A 15,754-nucleotide genomic window follows, 5' to 3' on the forward strand; every position below is an offset into this window, starting at 1 on the left:
TGTGGGTGTTTCCCCATACGATGCTTTCTTTTTTTTTAAAAAGGACTTTATTAAATCAACAGTAGATTTCAGTCTGCCCATGGCTATTTGATCCATTTGAACCTCCGCCTGAGAAAGTTCGTTTTTCTATCCCGTCTGCAATAGTGACCACAAAAAAAGAGATCAAACAGGACTCGACTGTGCCATACTGCTGTGCTGAAGAACGCTCCTTTTTACTGAAAGGGAAAGTAGTTCACCTCGTCCGCCGACCGTGTACTGAAATCTCTGCACAATTCATTTCTGCTAAACTGATTCACGACTAGATATAAATCGAGCCATTTCACAGAGCCATTCCAACGAGCAAAATTCACATTCCTTGTTGCTTCTTTATGTAGAAAATGATGGGGTGTGTAGAGGTGGGGTGTGAAGCATTTCAAACACTGTTTAGCCAAAAGGTACACATACATATTTACACTCTCCCAATGATTTGCAATCTAAACTAAACCTTTCAACAGTGTCTACTTAAACAAACTACTGGGTACCACGATTCATAATATTCTTTTTTCAAAAAGAACCAAAGACAAATAATTAAAAAAAAATAATAATGAATAAAAGCTTTTCTGGTTTAGGGAGCCTGGCTTCATAGCTTTTGATCTTGATCCCAATTTGCAGTCAAAGGAAAAGTATGTAATTTGGAAGAGCAATGAACGCCACAAATAATAATGCTGTTTTTGTAGCCTCTAAATATGGCTTTAAATAGCACTTGGCTTTAGTGTTGAACTCTGCAGTTAATTAAACTGTTCTGCAGTAACAGCTTAAATTATTATGCATTATCGTTTACAAGACGTTATCAAGTTGATTTTCCTCTGCCCCGTCGCCCGCGCCAGTTGCCGGGCAACCACAGCACTCCATAGAGCGCAGCACCCAGCAAGGCCTCATGTTGCCTGAATTTGCTGTCCTCAGGTAATCAACATCCTTCCCCCTAAGCACAGGCCTATTCCCGACAGGTGCTGCGAACTGGAGGCAACATCAGGAGTGAGCCCTCCCACCTCGCTTCCCTGGCAACGCTGGACCTACGCCTATTGGAGCCATAGGCCCAGATGTACTAATTCAGAGTGAAATCCCATGGCAACGTTGGGGGGGGGTGGTGAAGACCTGGCACAGTGAGTCCTCCATTCTCTTTCCTCTCCGTCCATCCCCCTTTTCTTGCAGCACATGGGAACTGAGCATTTCTCAATGGCCTCAATGAGGACAATCGTGCCTTATAGGTTAAGAACATACAGATGTGGTGCACATAATAGTGGCGAGATTTCCATTTCCTGAAGGCCTATGTCCATTGCTATTTTGAGCTGCATTTTTCAGCTTGAACAGATGCATCATGAAGCTATCAGACAATGTGGAGGCCCCAGTGTCGCAAGATCCCAATCCACCTCCTCACTAGATTTCCCGGATTCAGACACATACTTCCCCTAGTTACCACATAAACCTGGCCGGGAACCAAACACTCCTAATAGACCAGCAGCAGGAAGCCGGTCACTCAGAACCAGGAATGGTCAGATTCAATACCAATTCAGGCACTCAAGAAAAAAAAAACCCACAAAATGCTGTAGAAACCTAGGGCGCGAAATTCGGTAACGCCCCGTTTTAGGGTAGTAACGCTGGTGAGGCGGGACGTCCTGTGCCCGGCCGTGAAATTCACCTTACCGCCCCGCCCAGGAAGTGGAGCGCAATGTCGGGCGCTCCACTTCCTGGGCGGGGCAGTAACTGAGGCGATGTTGGGGCGCGATAGGCAGCGCTCTGCGGAGGATCCGCGGACTGCTGCCGCTTTTCAACGCCCCTCCCCTTCAGTTAAAGAGGAGGGTCACTGCACACTCTGCAGGGCCTCCGATGGCCCACACTAGGCCACCAGGGCGGCCTGGTGCCATGGCAGCAGCCCGACGCCAAGACACGGTGCCAGGCTGCGCGAAGGCGGCCAGGATCACGCCACGGAGGGCAAAAAAAGAAAATGGTGGCACGAGTCGCGGTCACACCTCCCCTTTAACTACCGACCTGCGAGCGAATTTCTGCCGCGGGGTTGTAAGGGGACGCAGCGGGGCACTACGGGGTCGCCGCGCACGACGATGACGTCATCACCAGAGGTGCGGCGGTCTGGGGCGCTACCGGCGGGGGCATGGCGCTATCGGGTAACGCCTCAGCAACGCCTCACTGAATTCCACAGGAAGCGCTTCCCCCCCCCCCCAGGCAATATCCCCATCGCAGGCGCAAAGGAGACGAATTTCGCCCCCTAGTTTCAGGAATTAAAACAGGGCTCCTAGTCCTCACGTTATATGGAGCGCTTAGGAACACCCCAGGTAGTCTGGGTCCCGGCACAAAATGGAGGGAGGTTGAAAAAGCAACCTTGGCAAAGGCCTGAAAACAGCTTTGAATTCCGCCCCATTAATCAGAAAAATGTAAACACCCAGGGATTGACCTATGCGAGGCACAGTAGCTTACAATAATATAGTAGGAAAAGCAATTTCAAAAATACAATTGCAACCTATCTGTCCCTTCCACCCGTCACACTTTTAAGTAAAGATAACATGAAGCATTTTCAGCCTGTCACAGAAACTTTACTAAACCTGCCACTGCTCTTCTTGGAATGCCTACCTTGTTCTGCTGGCTCAGGTGAAGTACCTGATCATAATGACAGATGCTCAAATTTATGTAAATATATAGAAAAACATCGACATTTCCAGGTCTATAGGGTAAAGGAACCTTAATAACATGCTGCATAATTCTCCGGGGCAGAGACCTGTTCACTTGTAGTGACCATAATTAATTGAACATGGAAATCTCAAGTTTAAAGAAGGCAGACCAAGACACCAAGGAGTATTTATAGCTGTAAGCTATAACAGCCACTGAAATGGTGGAGAGTTATTTGCTGTAATTCAGGCAATTATAAAGTGTATTTGTACGTAAACATCTGCTGCTTAACCCAACAGGATAACTGGTTTCAAACCCGCTAAGTTTGCTTTACAGTACATTAAATTAAAACAGACTCTCTTCAAATGTGCATTTTGATGATGATGAACACTGCACTGACAACCTCCATTTAGAAAAGACTTATTCAGACAATGGAATCCCATTACTGTCTAGTAATGTATTAAATCACTGATGGTAGCTTTTGGTGAGAGAGATAAGACTGGACTAGATTTACGGAGTCTGGTGAAAGGTTGAATTTTATCTCACCGATCACCGACAACACCCTGACACTCCTGAAATGGCCCTTCCTACCCACCATGGTGTCTATCGAACATGTGTCGGCAGCCAGCACAAACACCTCAGATGGCCATTTCTAATCAGTTGAACATTAAATAACATTAAAAAAAAGATTTCATCCCTACAAAAATGAAGCCACTGTGAAATAGCAGCACTAAAATTCAGAATCAGCTGCAGCACACGGGCAGTATTTAACAGCCCAGCGCTATCGAGTTGGTTAAAACTGCTTTGTATCCAAGCGGTAAAGGAACCCATAAATCGTTCTGGACTGAGCCCCTGTGGTACAGTACCTTTGCTCTCTTGGCTCGACTCACGGCTTTCCTCGGGGGTTGTAGCTTCCAAGGCTGGCTTCATTCTATACACAAAGACAAATTCAGAGGCAATGTTTTCTGCGGCCTTTGTTTTCTGCCCCTTTTCTTCTTCACCTTTAACTCGCACGGCGGCAGTGACTGAGCTGCTCTGTGCTGCTTTTGTACAACGCTGTCCTTTCCAGAGATGCGGAGGTCTTGTCAGATCTGATTTTACTCAACTTACTGGTCCATGAAGATCCCAGCCAGCGACTGGTCACACATACGTCACCGGAGGATTCCAGTTATAAAACAGCTCTTCTGAATTAAAATTCCGCTCAAGTTCCTGTCCCGATTACAGTTTAAAACATTTCTTCATCCACTGCCCGTTCTCTGAAATGCTCTGAATGAAATGACAATGAATCGCATCACTGACGGATGGATTGATTACATTGTAAGAGTGTTTGTGTGCTGCAAAGAAAGGGACCCCATCCACTCACAGCAGTCACCAAGTAAACCCCGCTATGTGCTGTCTCTGGGGAGAATGCATTTCACCACACAATAAGAGGACCACTTTTCCCAAAGGCCATCATTAAGCCATGCTCGGCATTTTAATTTACCCCATGTGTCATTTGCTCTCCTCCGAAATTCCACACAGACCACGGCCTTAATTACTACTATCTGCTGAGTTTTGGTGACAAATAAATTTTAGGCTTCACTATTCATGGAGTTACTGTAAATATATTTGCCCTTTCACTTTTTTTTGCTCTCAGGATTAAATAAAGCTTCAGTTGTTCTTGAATACGATATTTTCTTCACTGAAATGTGAAGATAACAGATCATTGAAGATGTATTAAAAGGTTATAACACAAAAGATTCATATAGTCTTATTTTTAAATCTAATATATACTGGTCCTACTTGAATGTGGTTCTGCTGGAAGTCCTTCTGCCTGGGAGTAGGAGGAGGTCAACAGAAAGTATGAACTGACTGAGCAGTACAGAAACAGACAGCAGCCTCATGATTGTTACCATAGCTCTGGCATTCTCCGAGATTCCATCCTTGGGCGCATACGAGTCCTTGGGGGCGGGGGGATTTTAACCTAACCCGCTGGGTGGGAAACCCACGGGATCGGGTGGAACGCTGCCTTTATCCCCGTCCGATATTCCTCTCCATTAACTTCAATGCAGAGTACAATCGGGCGGGATGTAAAACCAGCATTGCACCGTTTCCCAACGGGCAGATTAGGTTAAAATCACCCCCTAATCTCTACACTGTCTCATGGCGATATTATTTGTAAACATTGGATCAGTTTCTCTCTGTCCCCAGCACCAGTTTCTATCTGTACATCAATGACCCCAGCACCAGATTCTATCTGTACATCAATGACCCCAGCACCAGATTCTATCTGTACATCAATGACCCCAGCACCAGTTTCTATCTGTACATCAATGACCCCAGCACCAGTTTCTATCTGTACATTAATGACCCAAGCACCAGCTTCTATCTGTACACCAATGACACTCAGCTTTACCCGTGACTCCACAATTGTTGATAAGCCAGAGCTCTCTCAGGTTCAGTGCTGGCAAGATCAAAGTCATTCTATTTAGCCATATTCCCACCATAAACTTTGCATCTTAATGATGCTATCCCCCATTCCCACTTCTTGCGCAGGTTCAACCTGAAAGGGTACAGTCTCAGTATCCTGTTTCACCCCGAGCTGAGCTTCAAACTCCACATCTGCCTTTTTCTACCTTCATTATATTGTCCAAATTCATCCCTACTGTAAAGTCTGTAAGTTGTGCAGTAAATAACTTCAGAGACTTTAGAAGTACAAACAAAACAGGTCTTTACTATTCAGAGGTCTGGGCGATTCTGCCCTAGTTAACGTATTCCAACCCTTATATACTGGTGTGGTCACTATCGGTATTACAGTATACATGAGCCAATAAATAGTGCCACCCTAAGTAGTGCTCTTAAAGGCGAACGGTTACATTCTATAGTTCCCTTAAAGGTAAACGGTTACATACACAACACTCCTCCCTTTCTAGCTTATTACTTACAGAATCCCGTTAAACATACAATCTTCAACTTATATAGACAGTTTGCAGATATACTCTCGATGGAGTCAACGTCATATAACTTCATGTTTAACATAACATAATAACATATATAACTTCATGTCAAAACAGATCACAGATTCAGTCTCCGTAGGAACAGTTGCAACATACTCTTAGTGGAAACAGTTTACAGGTTCAGTCTCTGTGGAGGTTTCCGGATTCTGTCCGGATAACGCCGCAGTGGTGTCGTCATTCCCAGCGGTCCAGTAGGTGTCTCTGGTAAAATCGATTCAGCTGGAACAACAGTGTCAGGTTTATCTGATTCTAGTATTACTAGATCAGAAGTAGGTGTTCTGGGTACTTCAGTTTCAACATTACTCGGGTAAGGTGGTGAAGTCGACTGTTCATTTGTGGCGGACCCTATGATCTGGTCAACGTGGCGCCTTATTACCTTGTCCCCAATGTCCACCGTGTACATCAACGGTCCTAGCCTTTTTTTAATAGTTCCAGGCTGCCATTTCTCCGTACGGTAGTCCCGGGCCAAAACTTGTTGCCCCATCTGGAAAGATCTGGTGGCCCTTTCATTCATGCCCTGGAATTGCCGGTTCTCTACGTCCCTTCTTACGTTTGGTTTGAGCAAATCCAGCCGGCATCTTAGGCGTCTATTGTAAAACATCATTGCGGGAGTTTGATTCGTGACCGCATGTGTTGCATTTCGATAGGCCAACAAAAAGCTATCCACCTTATGCTGTAAACTTATGTCTTCATTACTCATGGCCTTTATGGCCTTCTTGAAGGTCTGGACAAATCTTTCAGCCAGTCCATTGGAGGCGGGATGGTATGGGGCTGATGTGTAATGTTTAACCCCATTGCTTTTTAGAAATTTCTTAAATTCCTCAGACACAAATTGCGGCCCATTATCGGAACAGACCTGTTCTGGCAGACCATTCCGCGCAAACATTGTCCTTAGCACCGTAATGGTTTTTTCCGTCGTGGTGGTGGTCATCTTAATTACTTCCGGCCACTTGGAGTGGGCATCTACCGCTATTAAGAACATCGAGTCCATGAAAGGCCCCGCAAAGTCGATGTGTACTCTTTGCCAGGGAGATGAGGGCCACTCCCATGGGTGCAGAGGAGCCTGTGGTGGCGCGTTCTGAACCCTCTGACATCCTAGGCAATTCTTCGTTATCTCCTCTATGTCCCCATCGATGCCTGGCCACCACACAAACGCCCTAGCTAGGTTCTTCATCTTTACGCCCCCCAGGTGTCCTTCGTGCAGCTCCATGAGTATTTTCTTTTGGAGTTTGGGTGGAATCACCACTCTAGACCCACACATCAGGGTTCCTCGACACACAGACAGTTGTGCTTTCCTCTGTGCGAATGCTTGCAGTGTTGGTTCGCACTGCGCTGGCCATCCCTCCACCGTTAAGTCATAGACTCGTGAAAGAGTCGGGTCATTCCTTGTCTCATTTTCGATCATTGAGTTCGTGATCGGCAAACACTCCACTATTGATGAGTGGAACAACTCTACTGGGTCTACTGTCCTCGCTTCTTCTACCATTGGCAATGGTAAGCGTGATAGCCCATCAGCGTTTCCATGTTGCTTGGACCGTTTGTATTCAATATCATACTGGTGTGCCCCAAGTAAGACTGACCATCTTTGTAGCCTTTGTGCTGTCATGTTGGACACGGCCTTGTTCGGGTTAAATATGGACACCAACGGCTGGTGGTCTGTCAGCAATGTGAACCTCTTACATTGCAAGTAATGGTTGAATTTCTTCACGCCCCACACAAGACTGAGGGCCTCCCTGTCTATCTGGGCGTAATTTCGCTCCGCGGGTGTCAAAGATCGGGACGCAAAAGCCACTGGCCTTTCCGAGCCATTTGGTAGCCTGTGCGAAAGTACTGCTCCAATTCCGTACGGTGAAGCATCACACGCCAGCCGAAGGGGTAATGCTGGGTTGAAATGAGCCAACACTTCTTCAGAGGTAATCAACTCCTTGCTTCTGCGAAAAGCCTTTTTGCACTCCTCACTCCACTTCCATGGTGTCTCCTTTCGCAACAGCTCATTCAGTGGATGCAGCACCGTGGACAAATTTGGTAGGAACTTGTGGTAGTAATTGATTAACCCCAAGAATGATCGTAACTGTGACACGTTCCCTGGAGCGGGAGCCTTCACGACTGCTTCTATCTTCTCCGGTGATTTATGTAGTCCCTCGCGGTCAATGATATGACCGCAGTATGAGATTCGTTTTTGGAAAAACTCACACTTATTGCGGTTAACCCTAAGGCCATACTCCTTTAACCTGGTGAGTACCAGTTTCAAATTCGTGAGGTGTTCCTCTTCATCCATTCCCGTGATTAGGATATCATCCAAATAGCACTGCGTGCTTGGAATTCCTTGTAACACCTGTTCCATGGCCCTCTGCCAAATTGCTGGTGCCGAAGCCACTCCAAAGACCAGTCTGTTATAACGGTACAACCCTCTGTGGGTATTGATAGTTAGGTATTGGCGTGACTCTTCCTCAACCTCCATCTGTAAATATGCCTGAGCTAGGTCTATCTTCGTGAAGTGTTTTCCTCCAGCCAACGAAGCAAAAATATCTTCAATCCTTGGCAGCGGGTATTGTACCGACTGAAGCACCGGGTTCACTGTGATCTTGAAATCCCCGCAGATACGGACCTTCCCCGGTCCCCCTGGCTTACTACTTGGTGAGGATTTCATGACGGGTACAATGGCCGTGGCCCACTCACTGTGGTCTACTTTTGACAGAACCCCTGATCGTTCAAGTTCTTCTAGTTCTGCCTCCACTGCTGGTCGTATTGCATACGGTACCGACCTGGCCTTGCAAAACTTTGGGCTTGCATGTTCTGCAATCTTTACCTTTGCTTTAATACCTCGTAGCTTTCCCAGTCCTTGCTGGAATACCTCTTTAGCTTCGTCTAATATTCTGGCCAACCGTTCAGGTTTGACGTCCTCTTTTTCGGGCTCCACCGTCATGGTGTTTAGTGCATGCCAATCCATCTTTATTTTCCGGATCCACTCCCGTCCCAGAAGTGGTGGGCCTCCCTCAGACAACACATACAGCTCCAACCGGTGGTGAACTTTATCTTTGTATTTCACCTTGACCTCTATCTTCCCGATGGGGAATACTTTTTGCCCCGTGTATGTCTTCAGTATCAGATCCGCATCCCGTAGTGGAATATGCTTGAAAAACTTTTGATAGTCATGCTTATTCATGACCGTCAACGCCGATCCGGTGTCCACTTCCATTTTTACTGGGACCTTTTCAATCGGTAGCGTTATCCAAATAGTTTGACGGTCGGCTTCATTGCTCACGTTGTGAATTCTTAGACCGTCCAGTCCTCTGCCTTTGGTGTGTGTGTCCGACTTCTGTTCCTTCAGACTCTTCCTATTTGCGTCATGTACCTTTCTGTCCCATTTTTGTGAGGACTCATTATTGTTGCACGTCGTTCTTGACCGGCACACTTTAGCTATGTGCCCGATCTTGCCACATTTCCAGCATTCCTGGTTTTTACCCCAGCATTGCTTTTGGTCGTGTGTTGACTTCCCACAACGATAGCATTTGGTGATATTACCTCGTTTAGGCATCTTCTCTTCTCGAGAACAACACAAGTCTTTCTTTACTTATTACTTCCCTGAAATTCTTAATAATTTCTAAGATGGCGGTTTCCCGCTTCTTCCTTCTTCTTCAGCGGTTTTTCCCGAAAAATGGCGGCTTTCCCGCGCTTCTCGCTCTCCCCGCCCACTTCAATGGCGGTTTTCCCGCGCTTCTCGGCTCTCCCCGCCCACTTTAATGGCGGTTTTCCCCGCGCTTTTCTGTTCTCCCCGCCCACGGCAATGGCGGTTTCCCGCTTCTTCCCCTGGCGGGAGGGGTACACTTTCCCCCGCGGGCGACGGCCGCTGGCTACCGGTCCCCAGCCTGTGCGTCGGCTTCAGCGCTCTCCACTGGCTTTCAGACCCCCAGCCCGCGCGTCGGCTTCAGCGCTCTCCGCTGGTTTTCAGATCCCCAGCCCGCGCGTCGGCTTCAGCGCTCTCCGCTGGCTTTCAGATCCCCAGCCCGCGCGTCGGCTTCAGCGCTCTCCTTCCCGCGGCAGGCAACCGGCTCCGGGTACCCCCGATGACGGCGGACAGTTACAGCCTCTGAACTGGCTCTCGGCCAATTCCCGATTTCTCGGCTCTGTCTCACCCGGCCTGCTCCCGGTCTCAGCGCCTCTGGACCCGACTTTGTCTGGCTCCTTTCCCCCTCGACCGTGGTCGAGTGTACCGCCCTTATCCTCTGGTTTTACTCCTTCCTTATTTTCTTTTACTGTTCCCTTACTCACAGTCCGTGGCAGCCTTGCCTCTCTTGTCGATCGGCTCGCTCCTCACTGTGGCAGAAGGGACCGTCAGTGCCTGTTGCAGATGGAAGTTTTCAATGCCAAAATCTTCCTCTTTGCTATCGCTGCAGCCTCGAGTTTTCACCCAGCAGAACGACGAGGGCGGGTGCCTCACTTCGACGCTCCTTAGTTGCTTAGGAACTACTGTTGCCGCAGGGTACGATCGGCCTCGTCGCCATTGTAAAGTCTGTAAGTTGTGCAGTAAATAACTTCAGAGACTTTAGAAGTACAAACAAAACAGGTCTTTACTATTCAGAGGTCTGGGCGATTCTGCCCTAGTTAACGTATTCCAACCCTTATATACTGGTGTGGTCACTATCGGTATTACAGTATACATGAGCCAATAAATAGTGCCACCCTAAGTAGTGCTCTTAAAGGCGAACGGTTACATTCTATAGTTCCCTTAAAGGTAAACGGTTACATACACAACACCTACCTCACCCCCACTGCCACTCAAACTCATGTCACCTGGAGGATTGACTTTTCCAATGCTCTCAAACTCCACCCTACAAAAATGTCAACACATACAGACCCGCACTGCCTAGATTCTATCCCATACTAACCCCTACCCATCGATCATCCTCGGCCTTTGTCTATTTCAGTGTCTCGCCTTCTGCAACCACATTGATTTCAAAATCGTTGCCCTCGTTTACAAATCCCTACGTCCCAACTCAAGCCCACAGCTCTTCTGACTCTGGTTGTGTTGGCGAAGTTTTGGCAATCTCAGCCCTGCACTTTGGTAACCTTTCCCTAAAACCCCACCTTTTTACATTTCCCCATCTTCAAAAGCCTCCTCAAGAACCTCTTTCTTCAGCCTCACCTTCACTCACCTTCTCCAGATTTTCTCCCAATCTTCAGCTCCACCTCCATCCCCTTTTTGAAGTGTCTATGGACAGTTCACATTAAAAGGTGGTGTGTAAGGAGGGCAAGTTACTTTTGTTCTTGCTGTAGCAGTAACACTGGAGCTTGTTGTAGGAACATTAGAGCTTATAATGTGGTCCCTGTGCAGTGCCACCAGGATCATCAGTTCTCAGGGCCTCTGAGCACCTGCGTCCCACTCAGCTGACATCATTAGATAATGTGAGGTCAGCTCATTTAAATATAAGAACATAAGAAATAGGAGCTGGAGTAGGCCATTTGGCCCTTCAAGCCTGCTCCGCCAGTCAATAACATCATGGCTGATCTTCTACCTCAACTCCAGGCAATTATGTCTTTCCTTAAGTAAGGAGACCAGAACTGTACACAGTACTCCAGGTGTGACCTCACCAATGCCCTGTATAATTGTAGTAAGACATCTTTACTCTCACAATCTAATCCCTTTGTAACAAAAGCTAACATACCATTTGCTTTCCTAATCACTTGCTGTACCTGCATGTTAACTTTCTGTGATTCATGTACAAGGACACCCAGGTCCCTCTCAATGCAAACATTTCCCAACCTCTCACCATTCAAAAAATATTCTGCTTTTCTGTTTTTCCTACCAAAGTGGATAACTTCACTCTTCTCCACATTGTATTCCATTTGCCATGTTCTTGCCCACTCACTCAACCTGTCTATATCTCTTTGCAGCCTCTTTGTGTCCTCCTCACAGGTTACTTTCCCACCTAACTTGGTATCATCAGCAAACTTGGATACGTTACATTCAGTCACTTCATCTAAGTCATTAATATAGATTGTAAATAGCTGAAGCCCAAGCACTAGTAACCCCACTAGTTACAGCCTGCCAACCTGAAAAAGTCCCATTTATTCCTACTCTGTTTTTTGTCCATCAACCAATCCTCAATCATGCTAATATATTGCCCCTAATAACGAGTCCTAATTTTGTGTAATAACCTCTTATGTGGCACCTTATCGAATGCTTTTTGAAAATCCAAATACACCACATCCACCCTACTAGTTACACCTTCAAAAAACTCTAACAGATTTGTCAAACATGATTTCCCTTTCATAAAACCATGTTGACTCTGCCTAATCATATTATGATTTTCTAAGTGCCCTGTTACTACGTCCCTAATAATAGATTCTAGCATTTTGCCTACTACTGATGTCAGGCTAACTGACCTATTTATTCGATTCACTAGGACTATGGTCCCAGCCCGTATGGAGCCTGTCCTTCTTTCCCCAGTACTGGTGCCAGTGCCCCATGAACTGAAACCCCTTCCTCCCACAATCTTAGAGCCACGCATTTAAACCTCTAATCTGTTTGTCCCTATGGCACTTTGCGCGTGGCTCAGGTAACAATCCAAAGATTATTACCGTTGAGGTTCTGCTTTTTAATTTGGATCTTAGCTCCTCAAACTCCTTCAGCAGAACTTCATTCCTAGTTCTACCTATGTCGTTGGTTCCTACGTGGACCACGACAACTGGATCCTCCCCCTCCCACTCCAAGTTCTTCTCCAGCCGCGACGAGATATCCTTAACCCTGGCACCGGGCAGGCAACACAACCTTTGGAACTCCCGGTCGCAGCTGCAGAGAACAGTACCTATCCCCCTGACTATACTGTCCCCTACCACAACTACATTCCCTTTCACTCCCCCACCTGAATGGCCTCCTGCACCATGGTGCCATGCTCAGTTTGCTCATCCACCCTGCAGTCCTTGTTCTCATCCACACAGGTAGCAAGAACCTCATACCTGTTGGTCAAAGACAAGGGCCGAGGCTCCTCCATCACTAGGGGGAGGGCGAACAGTCAGAGGTCGTGGTTCACGTTGGTACCAATGACATAGGTAGAAAGAGGGATGAGGTCCTACAACAAGAATTTAGGGAGCTAGGTAGCAGATTAAAAAGCAGGACCTCAAAGGTTGTAATCTCTGGATTACTCCCGGTGCCACGTGCTAGTGAGTATAGGAATAGGGGGATAGAGCAAATGAATGCGTGGCTAAAGAGTTGGTGCAGGAAGGAAGGCTTTAGTTTCCTGGATCACTGGGTCTGCTTCTGGGGAAGGTGGGACCAGTACAAGTCGGGCGGGTTGCACCTGAACCGGAACAGGACCAACATCCTTGCAGGGAGGTTTGCTAGTACAGTTGGGGGGGGGGGGGGGGGTTAAACTAACTTGGCAGGGGGATGGGATACGGAGTGGAGCTATAGTAGGGGGTGATGCACAGCCAAATATAGAGGAAAAAACAAGTCAGTCTGGAAGGGAGAGCAAATATGTAACGGCACAAGAGAGTATGGCAAGGCTGGATGGCATTTATTTTAATGCAAGGAGTCTTGCGAGTAAGGCAGATGAATTGAAGGTGTTGATGAACACATGGGAGTATGATATTGTTACTATCACAGAGACATGATTGAGGGCGGGGCAGGACTGGCAGCTCAATATTCCGGGGTATAGAATCTTCAGGCGAGACAGACGTGGGTGTAAAAGAGGAGGGGGTGTTGCAATATTAATCAAGCAGTCAATTACTGCTGTAAGGAGGGATGATATCTTAGCAGGTTCCTCTAATGAGGCCATATGGGTGGAACTTAAAATCAAAAAGGGGGCAAGCACTTTGCTGGGCGTGTACTATAGGCCCCCAAACAGTCAGGGGGAGATAGAGGAACAGATATGTAGGCAAATCTCAGAAGTGTAGAAATAATAGGGTAATAATAGTAGGGGATTTCAACTTCCCCAATATTAACTGGGATAGTCAGAGTGTGAAAGGCTTAGAGGGTGCGGAATTCTTAAAGTGCATCCAGGAGAGCTTTTTGAGCCAGCATGTAGCAAGTCCTACAAGAGAGGGGGCGGTACTGGACCGAATTCTAGGGAATGTAGCCGGGCAAGTGGTAGAAGAGTCAGTAGGAGAGCATTTTGGTGACTGTGACCATAATTCAGTGAGATTTAAGGTAGTCATGGAAAAGGACAAAGATGGACCGGAAATAAAGGTTCTAAATTGGGGGAAGGCCGATTTTAATATGATAAGGCAGGATCTGGCCGAAGTGGATTGGGATAAGCTACTTGTAGGAAAATCCACATCAGGCAGTGGGAGTCTTTCAGAAAAGAAAGAGAGAGAGTACAATGCCAACATGTTCCCGTAAAGGTCAAGGGTGGGACCAACAAGCCCAGAGAACCCTGGATGTCAAGGGATATACAAGAATGGATTAGGAAAAAAAAAAGGGAGGCTTTTGGCAGATACAAAGGACTAAAAACAGTGGAAGCCCTAGAGGAGTATAGAAAGTGCAGGGGGTACTTAAAAAAGAAATTAGGAGAGCGAAGAGGGGGCATGAAAAAACACTGGCGGGCAAAATAAAGGAAAATCCCAAGGTGTTTTATAAGTATATTAAGGGCAAGAGGATAACCAGGGAACGAATAGGGCCCATTAGGGACCAAAGTGGCAATCTGTGTGTAGAGCCAGAAGATGTGGGTGAGGTTTTAAATGAATATTTTGCATCTGTGTTCACTATGGAGAAGGACAATGTAGGCATAGAAATCAGGCAGGGGGATTGTGATATACTTGAACAAATTAGTATTGAGAGGGAGGAGGTACTAGCGGTTTTAGCGGGCTTAAAAGTGGATAAATCCCCAGGCCCAGACGAGATGTATCCCAGGCTGCTGTGTGAGGCAAGGGAGGAGATTGCAGGGACTCAGGCACAAATTTTCAGAACCTCTCTGGCCACAGTGGAGGTGCCAGAGGACTGGAGGACAGCTAACGTAGCACCATTATTCAAGAAGGGTAGTAGGGATAAACCAGGGAATTACAGGCCAGTGAGCCTGTAATCAATGGTTGGGAAATTATTGGAAAAAATTCTGAGGGACAGAATTAGTCTCCACTTGGAGAGGCAGGGAATAATCAAGGATAGTCAGCATGGCTTTGTCAGGGGGAGATCATGTCTAGCCAATTAGATTGATATTTTCGAGGGGGTGACTAGGTGTGTGGATGAGGGTAGTGCAGTTGATGTAGTCTACATGGACTTCAGTAAGGCTTTTGACAAAGTCCCACATGGGAGACTGGTCAAGAAGGTAAGAGCCCATGGGATCCAAGGCAATTTGGCACATTGGATCCAAAATTGGCTTAGTGGCAGGAGGCAGAGGGTGATGGTCGAAGTTTGTTTTTGTGACTGGAAGCCTGTGTCCAGTGGTGTACCGCAGGGATTGGTGCTGGGTCCTTTGCTGTTTGTAGTGTACATTAATGATTTAGATATGAATGTAGGAGGTATGATCAGTAAGTTTCAGATGACATGAAAATTGGTGGAGTGGTAAAAGCAAGGAAGAAAACCTCAGGCTACAGGATGATATAGACGGGTTGGTTAGATGGGCAGAACAGTGGCAAATGGAATTTAACCCTGAAAAGTGTGAGGTGATGCATTTTGGGAGGACTAACAAGGCAAGGGAATACACAATGAATGGTAGGATCCTAGGAAGGACAGAGAATCAGAGGGACCTTGGTGTGCATATACATAGATCCTTGAAGGCAACCCGACATGTAGATAAGGTGGTTAAAAAGGCATATGGGATACTTGCCTTCATTAGCTGAGGCAGGGAGGTTATGATGGAGCTGTACAAAACGCTAGTTAGGCCACAGCTGGAATATTGTGTGCAGTTCTGGTCGCCACACTATAGGAAGGATGTGAATGCAGTGGAGAGTGTGCAGAGGAGATTCACCAGGATATTACCTGGGCTGGAGTGCTTCAGCTATGAAGAGAGACGGAACAGGCTGGGGTTGTTTTCCTTAGTGGAGAGAAGGCTGAGGGGGAACCTGATTGAGGTGTACAAAATTATGAGGGGCATAGATACGGTAGAAAGGAACTTTTCCCCTTAGTTGAGGGGTCAATAACCAGGGGGCATAGTTTCAAG

General features: G+C 46.9%; 1 protein-coding gene across 4 annotated transcripts in view; it reads right to left on the reverse strand.

The window, feature by feature from the left end:
* Nucleotides 1-15,754, reverse strand: part of gpm6bb (glycoprotein M6Bb) — a 208,380-nt gene that overhangs the window by 81,436 nt on the left and 111,190 nt on the right. For 2 of the 4 annotated variants that reach the window (XR_015080772.1, XM_086006283.1), the window contains exon 1: nt 3,528-3,969. The exons of 1 other annotated variant lie outside the window; for it this stretch is intronic. Coding sequence is in view for 2 of the 3 variants with exons in the window: in XM_086006283.1 (XP_085862409.1) it covers nt 3,528-3,591 (64 nt within the window). In the remaining variant the exon portion in view is untranslated. Of the gene's footprint in view, nt 1-3,527; nt 3,995-15,754 lie in introns of those variants that run through there. One more of the 4 variants, XM_086006281.1, reaches the window with a different exon arrangement.

This window comes from Somniosus microcephalus, chromosome 14, assembly GCF_052327205.1.
Source record: "Somniosus microcephalus isolate GS21.2 chromosome 14, FLI_Smic_1.0, whole genome shotgun sequence".
Classification (NCBI taxonomy): Eukaryota; Metazoa; Chordata; class Chondrichthyes; order Squaliformes; family Somniosidae; genus Somniosus; species Somniosus microcephalus.